General features: G+C 38.7%; 1 protein-coding gene and 1 non-coding gene across 3 annotated transcripts; both read left to right on the forward strand.

Annotated features, from left to right (window-relative positions):
* The first annotated feature begins 1,110 nt into the window (after positions 1–1,110).
* Positions 1,111–19,188, forward strand: LOC115681274 (putative callose synthase 8). Of its 2 annotated transcripts, XM_030605166.2 has the most exons (41): positions 1,111–1,571; positions 2,131–2,231; positions 3,038–3,159; positions 3,269–3,350; positions 3,498–3,587; positions 3,821–3,940; positions 4,102–4,194; positions 4,302–4,393; positions 4,574–4,700; positions 5,537–5,668; positions 5,751–5,827; positions 5,917–6,076; positions 6,958–7,083; positions 7,178–7,295; positions 8,118–8,446; positions 9,419–9,471; positions 9,558–9,618; positions 10,570–10,648; positions 10,736–10,785; positions 11,051–11,137; positions 11,201–11,332; positions 11,431–11,525; positions 11,604–11,688; positions 11,778–11,938; positions 12,409–12,532; positions 12,626–12,720; positions 12,795–12,942; positions 13,207–13,358; positions 13,781–13,890; positions 13,980–14,099; positions 14,196–14,264; positions 14,380–14,548; positions 14,664–14,775; positions 15,119–15,238; positions 15,310–15,425; positions 16,005–16,088; positions 16,390–16,502; positions 16,635–16,864; positions 17,257–18,105; positions 18,301–18,486; positions 18,565–19,188. In XM_030605166.2, the coding sequence occupies exons 1-41, from the start codon at positions 1,325–1,327 to the stop codon at positions 18,805–18,807; spliced, it is 5,859 nt and encodes a 1,952-aa protein (XP_030461026.1). In that variant the 5' UTR covers positions 1,111–1,324; the 3' UTR covers positions 18,808–19,188. The 2 variants fall into 2 exon arrangements, with proteins under 2 accessions (XP_030461026.1, XP_056172840.1); XM_056316865.1 differs by lacking the exon at positions 15,119–15,238 and having other exon boundaries at positions 1,112–1,571.
* On the forward strand, positions 13,072–13,263 carry LOC115681314 (U2 spliceosomal RNA). The gene has a single exon (XR_004005780.1). It is a non-coding gene; the product is annotated as a U2 spliceosomal RNA (small nuclear RNA).
* Positions 19,189–19,290: the final 102 nt, after the last annotated feature.

The raw sequence follows: 19,290 nt of genomic DNA on the forward strand, positions 1-19,290 counted from the left end.
AAAAAAAAGAGGATGGCTAGCCGTCCACCACCGCCGGCCAGCCTCGCCTGACCTCAGGCGAGGCGGCTTGAGGTCGCGGGACCTCAGGCGGCGTCGCTGGGGTCGCGCACCCTCGGCGACCACCGCCTGGGGTCGCATGATCTCAGGCGGTGGTCGCCAAGGTCGCCCGACCCCAGGCGGTGGTCGCCGAGGGCGCGCGACCTCGGCGACGCCACTTGGGGTTGCCGGACCGCCTGAGGGCTAGCGCCCCGGCGACTGCCGCGGGGGGGTTGCGCAACCCTAGCGACCGCCACCTGGGGTCGCCGGACCTCAGGCGGTGGTTGTCGGCTGGCGGCCGCCGGATCAGCTACTCAAAATGCAATGAACAGTGGCGATGAGCAGTATCGATTGCATTCCGAAAATGCAACTTGCCAAAGCTCCTCATGGACTCCATTAAGCCAAAGGCCCTTTGCAAGCTTTGGAGATGCAATTGCATCTCCTCAAAGCATGCCAAAAATTTGGCCAAACAACTTTGCATTTGCTCAAGGGACTTTAGACCCCCAAAGCAGCTTTGAAATGCTGAACCAAACGGGCCCTAAGTTGAATTGCCATGTCAAATGCGAATTGGACCACAATAACTTAAAGGACTACATCGATTCTATTAAAAAAAAAGAACGAAGATCAAATTGATCAACATTAAATTTCAACGATCAAACTAAACAGTGAACAAGAGTACAAGACCATTTTTAACATTCCCCTAGGCAAATCTCACTGATTCCGGGGACCTTCCTTCTAGTTCATCCCTTTTATAAAGAAGAAGACTATTTTTGACATAACCTAAATAAAGGGTTTAATTTTATCCAAAAAAAAAAAAAACAGAAAGGGGAAAAAGTAACGTTTCTTGAAGTAAGGAAAAGTCTGTTCTTCATTGATTAAGTAATAAGAGGAGGAGCAACGCATGCACGTAAGCAAGATCCACTGACCGCCCGCTCTTCCTTTCCTGTAATTAAAAAAACCAGCTTGGCTACTTCTTCCCTTGTTCCTCCTCATGTCTCACGTCCCTCTCATTGAATCAAAGCTTAAAAGCAGAAGCCAAACATGAATACCAACTCGTGAAAGCAAAAGGGCAGGGCCAAAAAGCTACCAGCACTCTCTCGCCACCCTCAGTCTTCGCCACCCTCTTTTCCATTAGCGCCAAAAGAAGCCTGCTTTTTGCAAAGGCAAAAGGCACACACTGTGAAGCAGAAGAAGCACACCACGTTAAGCAAATGCGGGATATCCCAATTATATACACCTCCGCAGTCATACCTTCCATCTTATCTTTGTCGCTCTGTGTTTCGCTTCCATGTCTGAGATTGTGCCTGCAGATTTCGTTCCCGTGGCAGAGGAAAGGCGTTATGCTGCTGGTGCTTCGGCGAGTAGCAGCAGTGCGAGACCCATTACGAGGTCTATCACTTTTGGCCATGATTACGAGTATAGACCAGAGCCCTTTGATAGCGAGAGGTTGCCTGTCACATTGTCTCCAGAGATTCAGAAGTTCCTTCGCGTCGCCAATTTGATAGAACCCGAGGAGCCTCGTATTGCTTATCTATGTAAGATAGTTTAAATTTGGTCGTGGAATGTCTTTTTCTTCAAAAAAGATTGATGTTTTTATAAAGGAAATTTGAATGGGAAGAATCGTAAGCTGTTCAAAGTTTATCCTCACGGGTCATCTTGGTGTTGATAAAGAGTGAGCTTTGACATTATTCTGTGTGTGTCAAAGGTTTGGTAAGTACTAGTTGACTGATATGTCAGAATGAAAACTTTAACAGCAATTTAGCATTCCATTCAAACTAGGCTACACGATATAGCAATGCAAAGTGGAACAGGGTCCAATTTTTTTTTTATGTTCAATAGCACTCTTGATGGTAAGTTTCAACTACAATTTTCATCATTCAACATTGAAATCTACAATTACGTGTCAAAGAGAAAGGGAGTTCAAAAGATCTTGAAGTTTGAAAACTCAGTTTTTTGACTGATCCCGACTTTCATGTGATGGGGGTGATTTATCTGGTTCTGAAGTTGGTGGAGCACAGTAGCTTAAGGAAGTTCGATCATGGGCTGTAAGCATCTTTTGTGTTGTTCATTTGGATCTTATTGGCATGTTGGCAGGCCGGCTTCATGCTTTTATAATAGCACACAAAATGGACTGTAATTCTATTGGACGGGGTGTCCGGCAGTTCAAAACTTCTCTCCTAAAGCGACTCGAACAGGTAAACGCATGCACATGTTCACTCTCTGTAAAAAGAGGTTAGCTTGTTTCCAACTTTAGTGATAGCATAGGGATGAGTTAGGATATCGATCAACAAAATTTTGTTTGATGGACGAGGATAAATAATTGCTACTCGATCTGATCAAATGGTAATGAATGACTATCATGTTATCAATTTAAGTCTGATACTACCAGTCTAAGCTGTAAGACTCCGCCTGTTGACTGTGCAATACATCAATTACCATGTTCACTTTCATTGAACTTGTTTACCATGTAACTATAATCAGTTCTACACCCTTAGTTAATCGTGGATGCATACAAATTTCCTTCCTTCCTTCCTAGGTAATTTTTTCAGAACTAAAAATAATTTCAGCTTGGTAATCATGGTTTCATTAATCCATATATAACTCTGGTATAGCTGGTTCAAAATGTGTATCATTCTTCAGTTGTAGGAAACAAAAATTTCATGTCTGGTCTGATAAAGGAAGGAAGAAGCTTGAGTATCTAAACATCATCATTCTGTATGAGCATCCTACTACTTTCCCACTTAGTGGAAACAGGCTTCTTTAGAGGTAGTTGTTGCATCTTACTCCTCCCCTGCGAATCTCTGTAGAAATGGCTTTTATTATGGAACTTTGGTTTGATGACTATTTTCCTCTTATACTCCTAGAAGTTATCGTGCTTATGCACCCTGGCTATTGAGCTACTACTCTTATCGATTGTGTCGTATTCATGATTGATAGTCATCAACTTTTGTGGAGAGATGCTGACTCAATTTGGTTGAATATTTCTTTTTATGAATTTCAGGATGAAGAGGTTACCATAGCAAGACGTAGGGAAGAGAGTGATATACGTGAACTTAGACGTGTTTATCATGCATACAAGGACTATATCATCAAAAATGTTGGAGTAGTTGATGTAAACAATAAGTAAGGATTTGTGATGGAATTTGTTTCATGACAACAGTACCTCTTTTCAGCTTGCATAACGAGATATGGTTTCTTGCCTGTGCTAAAGTTAATTTTTGAACAATCACAGGGAAAAAATGACCATTGTAAGAACAGTTGCTCAAGTGTTGTTTGAAGTACTCAAGACATTAACAGATGCAGCAGGACTACAGGTATGCTCTTCCTCAATGCTTTTGTTGAAATAGGATATATTGATGTTGATTACAAATTGGCCATTGAGATGGCGTGTCCTGCTTGTACGTTCATCTATGATATACTCTTTTGTGCTTGATTTCTTCTCTTTGTTTCTTGTTCTGCAGGCTGCCACTGATCGGAGTTTCTATGTACCCTATAACATTCTTCCACTCGATCCTGGAGGTGCTCAACAAGCAATTATGCAACTCCCAGAGGTCTAGTGCCATGAAAAAGTTCTTCCTTTAGAAACATTGTATATCTTTGTGGATATCTTTCAATGGCTTGTCTCTAGAACTTTCGAAAAGAGTTATTTGCACTACCTCATTAGTCTTAAGGACATGCTACTCTTTCGTTACCATTTTGCTAGTGCGTTAGTCCATTGGGGTTTAGTACTCTACACTAAGGTTGCCAATGCTAAATGTATGAGGTATCCAATCTGATGTTACAGATTAAAGCTGCAGTTACGGCACTTCGTAGTATTTGTCGTCTACCTTCTCTTGAAGATTTACAGAAAGATGCAGCTTCCATGGATTTATTTGATTTGCTTCAAAGTTTCTTTGGATTCCAGGTGATTAATGATATGTTGACATTCTTAGATCGGTGCAGTTTATTTTTGGCATATTGTTAGGAAATCCATTCGATCAAGCAAGCAAAGTGGATGTGATGGTTCACCTGATGGACATGCAGTCCAATATTAGTTCTAATCTTGTCAAGACTTACTCTTCACAGGAAGGGAATGTGGCAAACCAAAGGGAGCATCTTCTTCTCCTCCTCGCTAATGCCCATGTCAGGCACAATCAGAACCAGACATTAGTTTCAAAGGTATTAGAAGTCATAAATTGCAGATATTTAAGTTAATTCCTATGTTCTTTTGTTTTTTTTTGGTCGAATATTCCTATGTTCATTTAGTGCTTCTTTGATGCGGTTAGCTAGGAGATGCAGCAATAGAAGAACTAATGAAGAAATTCTTCAAAAATTACACAAATTGGTGCAAATATTTGGGGAAAACGAGCAATATCAGGTAGGATTTCCTGTCTAAGCTGTTCCAGACGAAGAGTCAGTATAGTCCTTCATGTTCCTTCACATGGAATTATTGTCACCTATAATCTCCTATTATTTCACTTTCATCTTGAAATTTTGCTTTTGCTCATAAAAAGCCAGTGAATTTATTCTATTTTTATGCTAATATGTGTACATGCAGAGTACCTAATGTGAAACAGGATGCACAACAGTATAAACTTCTATACATAGGGCTTCACCTTCTTATATGGGGGGAGGCTGCAAACTTGCGCTTCATGCCTGAGTGTCTCTGTTATATTTTTCATCATGTAAGTCAATTCTATCTTATGTTTATGTTCTGAATTGGCAGACATGAAGATGCTGCTTGCTCAGTTGTATGTAATTTGTCCATTTCATGTCAATCTGGTGTGACAGTGAATGCAACCCTTAATTTTAGCGGGTGTGCACAGCGTTAGATGAAACTCTGAACTAAATAATCATATTCATTGCTTAAAATGGATGGACTATACAGGTTTTTTTCTGTACAGCCATCTTGCCTTTTCTTCCTGCTGACCAAAGAGGGACCTGCAATTGAGTTGGTAAAATCTTCTCGGGTCGTGCAGGTTTCCCCATGCTAGTTGATCCTGCTGTTAGTCTTTAGGATATTATTTTGTGTTGAATGACTTTCAAACAGAGAACAGTTGAAAGTTGATTGCCAATTCAAGAAAAAGGTACAATTTCTCGGGCTTTTCCAAAATCAAGACGGGGCTAGATATCTAGGGTTTTTGAATGCTTAATTTGTATGAAAAGTGCTTAGGAGATGTCTCCACTGGAAAGTATACCTTGTCAAGAATTGGAACACTTAACTTTTAACATTCGTCTCAAATGTGTTTTGTACGCGGCTTCCTTGATTGCATACATACATTTTTGGGGTGAACTAAAATGGAGTAATTCCCGGATTGACTGCTTAAGACCTCAGTTAGCAGGGACTATAATCGAGTTGTAACCTTGACCTGATTTACCTGGAGCAGAGAATGTTGAGAGTCTACATCAATCTACTGGGAAAATTTTCTCTCTTTATTTTTTACTTTGCTGTTTGCTTATACTAATTGCCCCACCTAGCCATAGGGTGAATTCATTTGTTATTTGGTCTTTGTAAGGTCAGATGGCAAATGAATTACATGGTATATTAACCGGTGTTCCCAGCCCGACATCGGAGGTCATCCCAGCTTATGGAGGAGGGCCAGAGTCTTTCCTGAACAATGTAGTTACCCCAATTTACAGGGTTATATATGATGTAAGTACATTAGATCTTTTGTATGCCATGCTCTGGAACTTTCCTATTTCTCTTACAAATTTTTTGTCCTGCAAAACTTTAGGAGGCCGAGAAAAACAAAAATGGGACAGCCCACCATTTTACTTGGAGGAACTACGATGATCTGAACGAGTACTTCTGGTTATAATCTGTGCTTTGCATATCGAAGTTCTCAAAAGCTAGAGTTTCCAAACTTATGTAAGTATGTCACTATTTACATGAATCTGCAGGTCTCCCGATTGTTTTGAAGTAGGTTGGCCTATGCGTTTGGACCGTGATTACTTCCATGTAAAGCCTTCACAAAATTGCGGCTGTCAGAAACCCCAAGTTTCAGATGATGCTGCTGAACTAAAGAAGGAGAAAGGAGATAATGATGATGAAGAACTAGGGGTAAGCTATACTGCTTTTGCATTGGTCCCGTCAGCATTTGGTTTCATTTTAATCAGTCTTCTGATGTATCGGGAAGAAATCATTAAAGTTATTGACTAGTCTGAAATGTATACTTCCCCTTTTTATGTCGTTGAGTGTTCCAGGCTTTTAGAATAGACATTTACACATTCTGTTGTTTGAGGCATATGCTTCATTGTATGTAATTAACTTTTCTCCTAGCTTGGCACAAGCATCCATAGGATAATGTCTGTTTCCTGATTTCTTCTTTTGTTAGCACTTGACAATAGACATATATTATAAACTGACTTAAAGAGCCAAATTTTACATCGACAACTTACAAGGTGCTAAGCTAGCTTATATCCCCTCACATGTCCCTCCTTTTTGTGTCTGTTTCTTCACTTTTCGATTTTGCCAAAGTTTTGCAATTAAAGTATCGAGACATCTCTGGTTTATCTTTTATATTGTTTGAAATTCTATGAGATAATTTCATGGTACATGATTTCTCAGTTATCATGCAAGGGAATTTCAGGCTTTCATGTTCCTTATCGCCTTGGCAGAAACATGTAGAGTTTTAGGATAATAGTTAAGTCAATGATCTGTGGTTGGGTAATATCCTCATTACGAAATATGAACTGCGTTGAATAAAATGGGGTAGGATTATTGGGAGATTCCTTGATAAACATCTATGCGTGATAGCTTATGTTTCTTGTCACAGCATTCTTTAGGTGAGTGCACTTCATCACTTCTCTTGAACTGCGAACATGTATGTAGCTTTTCTCTTCTTTATTTTTCCTTTCAACTTTAGACAACAATCAGAACCCAGCACTCCATGACTTTATATCCATGATTTTGCTTTTCCAGCTTGTATATTTATTTCACAGGGTTCTAAGGAGGAATATTGTGAACCAAAATGGTTGGGAAAGACAAATTTTGTTGAGATTCGGTCATTTTGGCAAATCTTTAGGAGCTTTGACAGAATGTGGAGTTTTTTAATCCTGATCCTTCAGGTGTGTCTACTGTCTTTACAGGAGTCCAGTGACTTCTTGTTTCCTCTGATGGTTCTGCTGCTTCTTTAATAAGTTGATCTTTCTTTTTCTCTAGGCAATGATTATCATGGCCTGTCATGATTTGGGATCTCCTCTTCAATTGTTTGACAAAGGAATATTTGAGGATGTCTTGAGCATTTTCATTACTTCTACAATCCTTAAGCTCCTTCGAGGTCTAGTATTCCATCTCGTCTTCATCTTTATTTGGGTCTTGAATGTCTCTGGCTGCATTCGTTGATCTTAAGGGCAAGTGTAGCACTCCTCAGAACAGTGTGTGATTCATAACTGATTATAGTTGAAGTCTTGTCCGAATACCTTCAAGTGCAATTGCCCTGACAATAACTATAAGAAGCAAGCAGCGACTAGAATCAGAGGCGGATTCTCGTAGAAATAATTCTGGAAAATACCCTTACCACCTCCTGCCTCCTTTTTCTTACAGCCTTCTAATAAAAAGTAAAGACTTTTGATTGCCTAATAATTCTTCCCATCTGCTCGAGCATCATGCATAGCTTTAGCATTTTTTCCGTTCCTTGAATTAGGTAGATAAATGTAATTACCCCTCAAGAATGAAGCGATTTTTGTCATACACCTGTTCCTCCAAGCGGGCTGCATTATTTAGTTAAAATGCAATGTTTGACATTTCTTTGTAGATCAATTATTACAAGTTACTAAGTACTGAAAAGCAATATTTCTATCAGTTAAAGCGTACTCCTTTTTTGTCATCACATTAGTCGAGAAAGGGTTTCCCTCAACAGTCAGGCAACTTTAGTATGTGAATTCACTCTGAGTTTCGATCAGAAAAGCCAAAAGATAATGAAAGCATGTACATTTAAGAACTTTACATGACTGTGTAACTCGGAAGATAAATAGGAATGGTTGCCTCTCAATATTGATCTGCCTTTATCGACAATGCTATCATGGATTTCTATTGAAATTAAACACACCAATGGTCTACTTATGAACTGTAGAATTCTGAGAAGAAATCTTGCCTGCAGCTATCATTGACATTGCCTTCACATGGAAACTGCGGAACACTATGGATTCATTGGAAAGAACTAGACATTGGTTGAACCTGGCGGTTGCTGCAATGTGGACGATAATTCTTCCTACATGTTATGCTAAGTCAAGAAAAAAATATACTTGTTATTCCATGCAAAGTGGGAGCTGGCTTAAAGAATTGTGCTTTTCGCCATACATGATTGCTGTTGGAATATATATGATGTCTAATGCTGTCCAGATGGTGTTGTTCTTTGTTCCTGCTGTTAGAAATTATATCGAAGTCTCAAACTGCCGTATATGCACAATACTATCCTGGTGGACAAAGGTAGGGTTTTAGCTTAGTAACTGGTTGTTCTTAGTACATTTTCTATTCATGCTTAGGAATTGTTGCATCGGATCTAGTCATGCGCTGGTGCAGTCACATAATTTATGGCATCACTGGATCCAATTGTTTCAATTTGTTGCAGTTGACAAGGGAACTAGTGGTGTCTTGATATTTGGTAGATACCGATAACGTGTAAGTTAATAATTAGATTATGGACCTTGCCTTAGAGAAATTTCCCAACAAAAAAGGTAATTCAGGATGCAGATTTATGGTTTTCTTTCACTGAGGTACTTCTCGATTCCTAAGACCTCTCATCAAAGCCATTTTGTATCCAGCAGCATAAATAGCTTATTCTTGACTGCATTTAAAGGGATCATGAATGATAACATCATATGTTGTCAAATTACAAGAATTGATTCTTTTTGACTTCTCATTCTCTTGTTACTTTTGAGTTTACCTTGAAAACTGTGACTCAAATGAACCACCAGAAAATTCATACGGGTAATTGTAGTGATCGGTAACTGAGTTCCTGTTGAAATCTCTCTCAAAGAACTTTATTGCCATGATTTTCCGAGTAGTGATGGTTTTGCCATCTGAAATTTTGTTCCTTCTCATACAATCCTCATGTGTACCATCCAAATGTTTATCCATCTTAACACTAGATGTAGTATAGTGAAAACACTGAGTCCACTAATTCAGATATTTGCAGGACTCAAGATTAGCCTCAATTTCCTCTTTGCTGTGGCAGTGATCATTCACGTTTATCATCTGACTCTATACAACATCAACTTTGCTATAAATATCAGTAACTACCAGTTTGACTAGAGTGTCGTGGATCCTTATTGTCCTGATTAGCTGTATTTCACGTAATGACTCGTTGAAAACTCCCCTTATATCGTGCATGACTTTTTAAAAGTGAATTACGTCAGTAGATCTTGTGCACAAGTGCCAGCTTATCTCTTTATATTGTAGCCTAGGCTATTTATTGGGCGTGGGATGCAAGAGAGCCAACTTTCCCAGTTGAAGTATGTTCTGTTTCCCTCTGTTGAAGCTTTGTTTTCTTGAGAATTTGTTCTTCATAAATTGTTCCTATTGGTTGCTCGTGATGTAGGTATACGTTGTTCTGGTTGCTGGTCTTATCCAGCAAGTTCTCATTCAGCTACTTCTTTGAGGTGAGGATTTTCGCAGATAGAATGAATGAAGACTAGAGTGATAATGGAATTACTATCAAAATGTGGTTCCAAAACGTTGTTCATAAGTTCTTCTCATAACTCTGTACATTACGCATGTCAACTTTGAGTTGCATAATTTTAAGCACAATGGCAGGAGTATTATTTGTTGGCTTAAAAAACTCGACTTTATAAATCTGCTGCCTGATATCTGCAACTATATAAGAAAGCATTTCATGACATGTGTACCGCACTGGTCCTCGGTTGCTCTTTTTTCTATATTTCTGGCCTTCTTAGTCCTGCAGCCATCTGACATGGATAAAACCCGTTTGGTAAAACTGAAAATTAATTGCTGTAAATAAAATTTCTGAATTTTAGGAGTTGACCATTTTAACTGCTGCAAATGAAAATAAAATAGTTTGATCATGACTGAATATTTAGTACTGAATAACATTTTTTTCTTGCCAATCATAGAACTGCGAATATTATTGGTAGGTTTTAGCAATGGAATAGGCAAGATTTTATTTCCTATTTGGATGCCTTTTCTAATGAATTAATTAAGTAACCCATCATTACTTAGCTAATTCAGTGATTTTTGACTTCATTGAATTTTTTAAGTCAAAAGTAGTTATGATTATTAAACGTGCTTAATTTTATCAAGTGTTGAATACAGTAATTTTCTCTGCTCTTGTTGGAGTTATCAAACTTGCTCAAGTAAGATGAATTACCTCTTTTTATGTTATCTCTATAATTTGGAGTGCGGCCATATCAATGGAAACTGAGATGAGAAACTGCAATCGGCAAAAACACTTACATATAACAAATAAAGATGAACCTTTGGCTTTCTAGAGGACAAAGGTTGCAGATAGTTCCATATGATTTTTTAGGACATTACTAGTGTTTTTAAATACGACTGACCTGCCACTTGTCACCCAATTATTGAACAAATTGCAGATAAAACCACTGATCACACCAACCAGACAAATTATGAGAATTGGTGTCGAGTATGATTGGCATGAACTTTTCCCAAAAGGTGATTTCCTATTTTTCTTGGATTTGTGTTTCAAAGTTGGAATTTATATTCGAAAGGCAAACCTAATAAGTATCTGTAATTTTCCAGTTCGGAGTAATGCTGGTGCAATCATGGCAATATGGGCACCTGTAATAGTTGTGAGTATCGACCAACAAATGGGGCAGTAGTCTTTGTTTATGTCCAAATTTCTAGATCGAACTTTTTTTAGGCTAGTTTTTGAAACTCGAATGTTATTACATTATCATCATTTGATATCTAAAGCACTACTCTTCCTGCTTACAGTGACATTGGAAAGTAATGTTAAACTTGAGATATGTCGAATTTATAGATGTTTTTACTTTTGGATCGTCACTTTACATTGAATAATGTATTCAGACATTCTTATTTAATTTCTATCTTTAGGTGTATTTCATGGATGCTCAGATATGGTACTCTGTTTTCTGTACGATTTTTGGTGGTGTCTACGGCATTCTGCATCATCTTGGTGAGGTAAGATTTATAGCTCCTCCGAAATTTATCTGTTAGAGGTCTCAATTCCTTTTCTCTATGTAGATCCGGACTTTGGGAATGCTAAGGAGTAGATTCCATTCCTTGCCTTCTGCATTCAATGCTCGCATAATACCACCATCGAAAAAGGAGCAAAAGGGCAAAAGAAAAGGGTACTTCAGTGACCAAATTGGAAAGGTAGGAGGCCTCAACACTTCTATACTTCTTTTTGTCCTCTTAAAAAATTATTATTATTATTATTAGTATCATGACCCCCAATCCGGAAATTTTCTCAGGTTTCTGGAAATGAAACAAGTGACGCAGCCAAATTTGCTGTGATATGGAATGAAATTATCCGCAAGCTTCGACTAGAGGACTTGATAAGTGATAGGTTGGCTTTATTCTTTGCTGAGTACTTTTTAAGGTCCCTTCTTAAAAAATAATCACATAAACACACTTCTTGGAATAGGGAAGTAGATTTGATGGCGATGCCCTTGCCCCAAGAGAAAACTTTGGGAAAAGTTCGCTGGCCAGTTTTTCTTCTAGCTAATAAGGTACTGTCACGTAATGTGATGTTACTTCTTTCTCCGAGTTTTCTTATCTGCGTTGGTTCCCTACTGACAATTGACCCCATTTTCAAAAGCTTGCAACAGCACTGTGCATTGCTGAAGATTTTGTGGGGAAGGATGAAAATCTTTATAGGAAAATAAGCAAGGATAAGAACATGTACTATGCAGTGCAAGAGTGCTTCGAGTCCATGAAGTATATCGTCGAACTTCTTGCTGTTGGAGATACAGAGAAAAGGTAGAGAGATAATGTCATTGACTTTTTACATTGAGTACAATTAATGAGAGTCGGTTTATTGGGAGGTGGGGTATGCATATCTTATCCTACGACTTCGTAGCTCTTCATTTTTTTGACCCTTCTTTTTCCTCCAAATTAGTATGAAATGTGGTGGACTACAGTAGTACGTGAAGTTTCTCACATGTAGTTGGAAGAAACAGTTCCAATCCACTTGCAATGTTAATAATGCAAAACTAGGGAATAGATGGGTTAATTAATTGTGAAATAACTTTGACTGATAAATAGATGTCTGTTTCTACTGTTTATTGATATCAGTTTTTCATAAATATATCTATGTTGGTGGCCTTTATTTGAGAAAGGCTGAGCTAGTGATAAAGGGATCTTTATTTTCTCTGTCCTTGTACATTGATTGTGGTCGTGAATCTGCTTAATTCTGGGCTTTAGAAAGTGCTGCCAAAATTCTTTATCAGGGTAGTATCTAGCATACTCAAAGAAATTGATGCAAGCATCGGAGGATCAACCATTCTGAAGGACTTCAACTTGAGTTGCCTTCCAGCTCTGCGAGACAAAGCTGTTGACTTGCTTGAACTTTTGGTAATTGTTGCAGTTCTAAGGTTGATTTTTTACCCTCTGGAATGACTTGTACTGATTACTGTCTGAAGCACTCTTCTGTTATGAATTGCATAGCTTGATGGCAATGAGAACCATCGTGGAAGGGTTGTGAAAGTACTTCAAGACATCTTTGAGCTTGTAACCCAAGACATGATGATACATGGTGACAGGTTGGTTGGATTCACTCTACTGAATTTACAACTAGTTCAATTGCTTTCCTTCATTGAAAATTACCTGCTTCCAGAATATTGGATATACTGGACGCTTCTCAACAAAAAGAGGATGAGTATCCTTACTTCTCTGAAAGAATTGAGCCAGAGTTATTCGAGTCAGCTGCTGGCAAGGATTCTGTTCATTTTCCGTTGCCAGACAGTGGCCCCTTGAATGAGCAGGTACATCTTATTTATTGTCTTTTGCTGCCATTTACTGTCTTCCCCCCCTCTCTTCCCTCCCCCCCCCTTCCCAAAACATGAATCCAATGATTGGTGAACCCAATATCAAAAGGTATGCAGTGGTTTGATATACCTCTCTTGGCCTTTTGTCTAAGATCAAGTTTAGTATTTGTTCTCACCAGTAAAAAAATATGCACTAATGTTGCACATATTTGTGGCTAAGTACACGTAATTAAATGTGACCATTTTGACTTTGTATGGCAGATCAAGCGTTTCTATCTTCTGCTGACCGTCAAAGATGCAGCAGTTGATGTACCCTTTAATCTAGAAGCTCGAAGACGTATATCATTCTTTGCTACTTCTCTTTTTATGGATATGCCTAGTGCTCCGACAGTACGCAACATGCTATCATTTAGGTAAACTCTGTTTATGCAGTGAGCGACATGACTTATATCTAGGTGAAACTTTTATTTGCCCTAACCTCCTTGCCCTATTGAAAGAAAATGATATAACTACTGCTAGCATAAGACTAATTTCCAAAGAGACGGAAACGTATATTAATCCAAATGGACCAATGAAGAACAACTTCTTTCGAAGCTTTGTGGTGGTTTAAACAACAAGGATGCAAAAAGACACATTTCGAGTATTGTTCATATCGAGAAGATAAGCTAGTGTAATCACGTTCTTGAAGTGTATAAACATATTTATTTTTTAGAGTTTTCAATATGATAGGATGGTCTATCATTTCTGTTCAGTTATACTATAATTGATATATTCACTTCAGCTGAAGGATAATTGCTTGTGGCTCTTCTCTGAGCCAATGCCTCTTCTTTGACAGTGTTTTAACTCCACATTACATGGAAGACATCAATTATTCGATGAAGGAGCTCCTCCATTCCAGCCAAGAAGAAGTTTCCATCATCCATTATATGAAAAAAATTTATCCAGGTTTCTACCATGCAGGACACTTCTGTGTGATTGCCGTCTGATTCCCTCAAGTGTAGCTTTTGGCTTACATGTTCCTTTCTATTTCATAGATGAGTGGAGCAACTTCGGGGAACGCATGGGTTCTGGAGATGTGAAAGAATTGAAAGATCAAAATTGCGAGGAGCTGAGAAATTGGGCTTCTTTCAGAGGGCAAACGCTGAGCAGAACAGGTAAAGTTTGCCGCATTTAATGCAATTTTAGCCTACGAAAGTTCATATAAGGACGCAGTTACGATTTTTACCTTGAACTTCTGAGGTTGAGTGCAGTCCGTGGAATGATGTACTATAGGGAAGCCTTAAAACTTCAAGCTTTCCTTGACATGGCAGGAGAGGAAGGTTCATAATCTAAACTCGAAGTTCAAGTTAGAGCAATGTTTCTGGGTGGTGACATCCCCAGAGCCACTCCTTGATCTCATTGCAATATTCTCTCCTTTTGCTTGTTTCCATGCAGATATTCTTGAAGGTTGCGATGCTGTTGCAAGAGAAAATCCAGCACTATCTGCTCAACTTGAGGCTCTGGCGGACCTAAAATTCACTTATGTAGTATCCTGTCAAATGTATGGGTCACAAAAGTCTTCTGGAGATCCCCATGCAAAAGACGTACTCGACTTGATGATAAGGTAATGTCGTACGAAAACTAACAAAAGTGACTCCGATAATTAAATATTCCACGTATTCAAATTATTGTCATTTTGGTAGTTTATTAACACTACCTTGTTGATCGCGTGCTTGAAGGTATCCATCACTTCGTGTTGCCCATATTGAGGAGAAAGAAGAGATTGTGGCCGACAAGCCTAGCAAGACTTATTCGTCTATATTGGTAAAAGCTGTCAATGGTTTTGATCAGGTAGCATCGCAGAACTTAGTGTAGTTTCCTTAAGGAGTTATCCATTTTCAAGAAAACATTGACAATTGCATTCAAAGTTTTTTTCATGCTTGAAAGAAGGAAATTGTATCAATCATCCTAAAAGAAATAAAAAAAAAGATTAGAACTGAGTTAAATGAGCACATCATTTGTGCTGTATCCTCAACTAGCATTTCAAGTCAAAATTCTTCTCAGCAACTATAGCATCAAGTTCATTATTGAACCACTGTTCAGTGGCTTGTATTACATCCTCAAACGATGTTGTTCTATCAAAAGCATTTGATCCCAATTTACGTCACAGATACTTGATAGCAATTTTTTGCAGGAAATATACCGCATAAAACTTCCTGGTCCACCAAGAATTGGAGAAGGAAAGCCTGAAAATCAAAACCATGCCATAATTTTCACTCGCGGTGAAGCTCTTCAAACAATTGATATGAACCAAGTAGGTGCGGTTTTTTGAAAAAAGAGTTTGCGGGCATGGCAATTGTTTGATTATGATGCTCGGTTTAATAGGACAATTATCTGGAGGAAGCTATGAAGATGAGAAACCTTCTAGAAGAATTCCACCAGAAGAAAGGACATCGCCCTCCTACTATACTCGGACTCAGGGAACACATATTTACTGGAAGGTAATCTGGATGACTAGCCAATGTTTTGGTGCTTTAAATTATTTTTCCCACCAGTGGGGCCCTAATTGCTTGGAGAAGTACTAATAGTTTTGCACTTAGAGGGTCAACAGGTTATAGCAATATGAAAATGAATATGGCCACGATTAAGATGCTTAAGATGTGTGAAACATGTTGAATAGCATTATGAAATCTACCAGGTATACAGCATCCATTACACCAAATAAGTTGACCTTGCCTGATATTAAGGAGAATTAAAACCGTAAGAAATGACAATATGAAGGACAGGTTCCTATTGCAGTCTCTGAAATTTTTCCCTATTAAGCACGACTTCCTTAGAATCATCAAAATGGGAATTTTAAACCCTGATACCTTCCTTTAAAAAAACGGATGTAATTACATTCTTTTTGGAACATGTTGAGCTGAATGATGTCACTTTGTTGTATATTTAGAAGAATCACGCTGAACGCTTCATTCAGGATTCCTAAGCTATTCCGTCCATGTTTTGTTCTTGTAAATATTGGCGTACAAATTGAGGAGTATAAGCGCAGGCTCAATTTATGTGTTTATTCCACATTGCAGTGTTTCTTCTTTAGCCTGGTTCATGTCATATCAAGAGACAAGCTTTGTCACAATTGGTCAGAGGCTTCTTGCCAACCCTCTCAGGTACGGATATGTTGTTTCATCAATCTCATCCTCCAAAATGGACTGCTTGCCCATGCAGGTGTATAATTAACTTTTGGATGTAGCTAACTTGACAAAGGCCAAAATCCAAGAATTATGTTCTCATGAAGATATTCCAGAACTATAATTTTTTTTTATATCTCAAATAGCTTTATGAGCATGATTCCAGCTGAAGGCTTTCTTACTCTAACTTCTGTTGCTTTTGTCTTTGATTCCTCTTTCTTTCTATCGACTTTATCCCCCTGTAATTTAGGTCAATAATTTTTCTTGATTTCCTGGGCAGGGTAAGATTCCACTACGGACATCCCGATGTATTTGACAGGATATTTCACATTACTAGAGGTGGTATAAGCAAAGCGTCAAAGACAATCAACTTGAGCGAGGATGTATTTGCTGGTATAACTTTGTCAATGTTGTACTCTTTGATCCAGCAATTGTCTTCTTTCCTTTTTTCCACATGTGTGGGGGTAGGGAGAAACAGGCAACTGTCAGTTTGATAAAGGACGAACTGACATGTTCCTTTTGTAGGATTCAACTGTACTCTTCGGCGAGGGAGTATTACTTATCACGAGTACATGCAAGTAGGAAAAGGTCGTGATGTAGGCCTAAATCAGATCTCAAAGTTTGAAGCAAAAGTGGCTAATGGGAACAGCGAGCAGACTCTCAGCCGTGATATATACCGGCTAGGACAGCAGTTTGATTTCTTCCGGATGCTATCATGTTACTTCACGACCATTGGCTTTTACTTCAATAGCCTGGTACTTGCTTAAAAGGATATTTTACTTTTACAATTAATATGACCATTAAAGCTAGAAGAAAACTGGATGTCTGTTTAGTTGTACACACCCCCATAGTAGGTTGCTGATAATAGTAATTAGTATAGTCAGATTTTCCCAAGATTACGTAACATATTTGAAGTTATTCCAGAAGTGGATACTATGTGGAAGTTGTTCATTTCAATCCCCTTACATTAATGCGAGTTGTATTTTCCTGATGATATATTTGTTATATGGAAGCTGTTCTAATCATCTTTTGATTTCTCGTATAGGCATGTGCTGCCTGTAGTGATGATAATCTCTCTCTACATTTTTTGCTTGGAAGCACCATGATTAAATCTAATTTCGGCTTTGTCTTTGATGTGTTTGGGCAGATCTCTGTCATTGGAATCTATGTCTTCCTGTATGGCCAGCTCTACCTAGTACTTAGTGGGTTGGAGAGAGCGCTCATTCTTGAGGCTAGAGTTCAGAACATACAATCATTGGAAACAGCCCTTGGATCACAATCTTTCATTCAGTTAGGGCTTTTAACTGGCCTGCCAATGGTCATGGAGATTGGACTTGAAAAGGGATTTCTTATGGCCCTCAAGGATTTTATCCTCATGCAGTTGCAGCTGGCTGCTGTTTTCTTCACTTTCTCTCTTGGAACAAAAACTCATTACTATGGTCGGACGATTCTGTGTGGGGGTGCTAAGTATAGACCAACTGGGAGGAAGGTTGTGGTGTTTCATGCCAGTTTCTCAGAGAATTACAGATTATATTCACGGAGCCACTTTACTAAAGGGTTTGAACTGTTGCTTCTTTTGATCGTTTATGATTTGTTTAGACGGTCATACCAAAGCAGCATGGCCTATGTGCTAATCACATATTCCATTTGGTTCATGTCTATAACTTGGTTGTTTGCCCCATTTCTTTTTAATCCTTCTGGGTTCACCTGGGATAAGATTGTGGATGACTGGAAAGACTGGAACAAGTGGATCAATCTGCAGGGTGGAATAGGAGTTAAACCAGATAAAAGTTGGGAATCGTGGTGGTATGAAGAGCAAGCTCACATTCGTCATTCGGGACTGAGTTCTAGGTTAATTGAGATACTTCTGTCTCTGAGGTTTTTCCTATATCAGTATGGTCTCGTGTATCACCTTGACATCTCCCAGCAGAGCAAGAACTTTCTGGTTTATGTCCTTTCTTGGGTTGTCATTTTTGCAATATTCTTGCTGATCAAGGTAAGTACTTCTTCTTCAAAGTTGTATTGCTTGACCCTCCATACATGGTTAAAAACTTCTGTTCCTGCATCAGAAGGCGAGAGAATAATGCTCTTGTTAGGATTTAATAACGAAACGTAAAATTTTTTTTGGAACCTCTAGTGCAACAATGAATTATTTTGTCTAAGCATACAAATTACCTCAACATCTATGCAGGGTGTGAACATGGGACAGCAAAAGTTCAGCGCTAAGTACCACTTTTATTACAGGCTTTTTAAAGCATTCCTTTTCCTCGGTGTGCTGTCCATCATAGTAATTCTTTCCATCGTCTGCAAATTATCTTTGATGGATATCATTGTCTGCTGTCTAGCATTCTTGCCAACCGGTTGGGGGCTGATACTGGTGAGCTTGATTAAAGAAATCCTGTTTTTCTTCCCTTCCTCAGACTTTCTTCTGTTGTCTGACTCTTCCATTTGTCAGGTTGGCCAAGCAGTGAGACCCAAAATCGAGAATACGTTCTTATGGGAATTCACCCTTGTCATGGCTAGAGCATATGACTATGGGATGGGTGTCATTCTATTTGCACCGATGGCTTGTTTAGCGTGGTTGCCAATTATATCAGCTTTCCAAACTCGCTTCCTCTTCAATGATGCCTTCAACCGGCAATTGGAAATATATTCGATTCTTGATGGAAAGAAGAACGAAAAGAATAGGCAGGCATGAAACTTGGTCCCGGTATAGTAATTAATTCTTAGTAATCCCCTTGTAATATTTTTGAAAAAATGAAAAACAGCAATGTACAGAAGACCGATTCCAGTAATTTTTATGCACTGGAAATACGAGAGAAGCTTACAATACAATGTATTCTTCCAGCTAGAGGCTGACACCAATGAATAAAGCCGGAGTCGTAATTTCACCAAGAAGGGTGTTGTTTCTTCTAAGCTTTTCTACGCTTGATACTTGAGATACTTAAAACAGACAAAGACAAAGCCCAAGATGGAACTTAGTTGCATATGAGTTAAATGTCCAGCATATCGAGGAAATATGTAGTGCTCGATAAATGTCAGTACTCCCATGTCGTGAGAATGAATGCCATTTTAGTGACACTTGATCAAATTTTCCGGATCAGTGGCATCGATAGTTGAACTGTCTCGAGTACTCTAACCCTTGAGAGAGTCTGGCTTGGTAGTTTTTTATGCTCCAATG

The sequence above is a fragment of the Syzygium oleosum genome, unplaced genomic scaffold (genome assembly GCF_021117445.2).
Source record: "Syzygium oleosum isolate NSW1041296 unplaced genomic scaffold, Sole_v2.1 Sole_v2.13, whole genome shotgun sequence".
NCBI classification, from domain to species: domain Eukaryota; kingdom Viridiplantae; phylum Streptophyta; class Magnoliopsida; order Myrtales; family Myrtaceae; genus Syzygium; species Syzygium oleosum.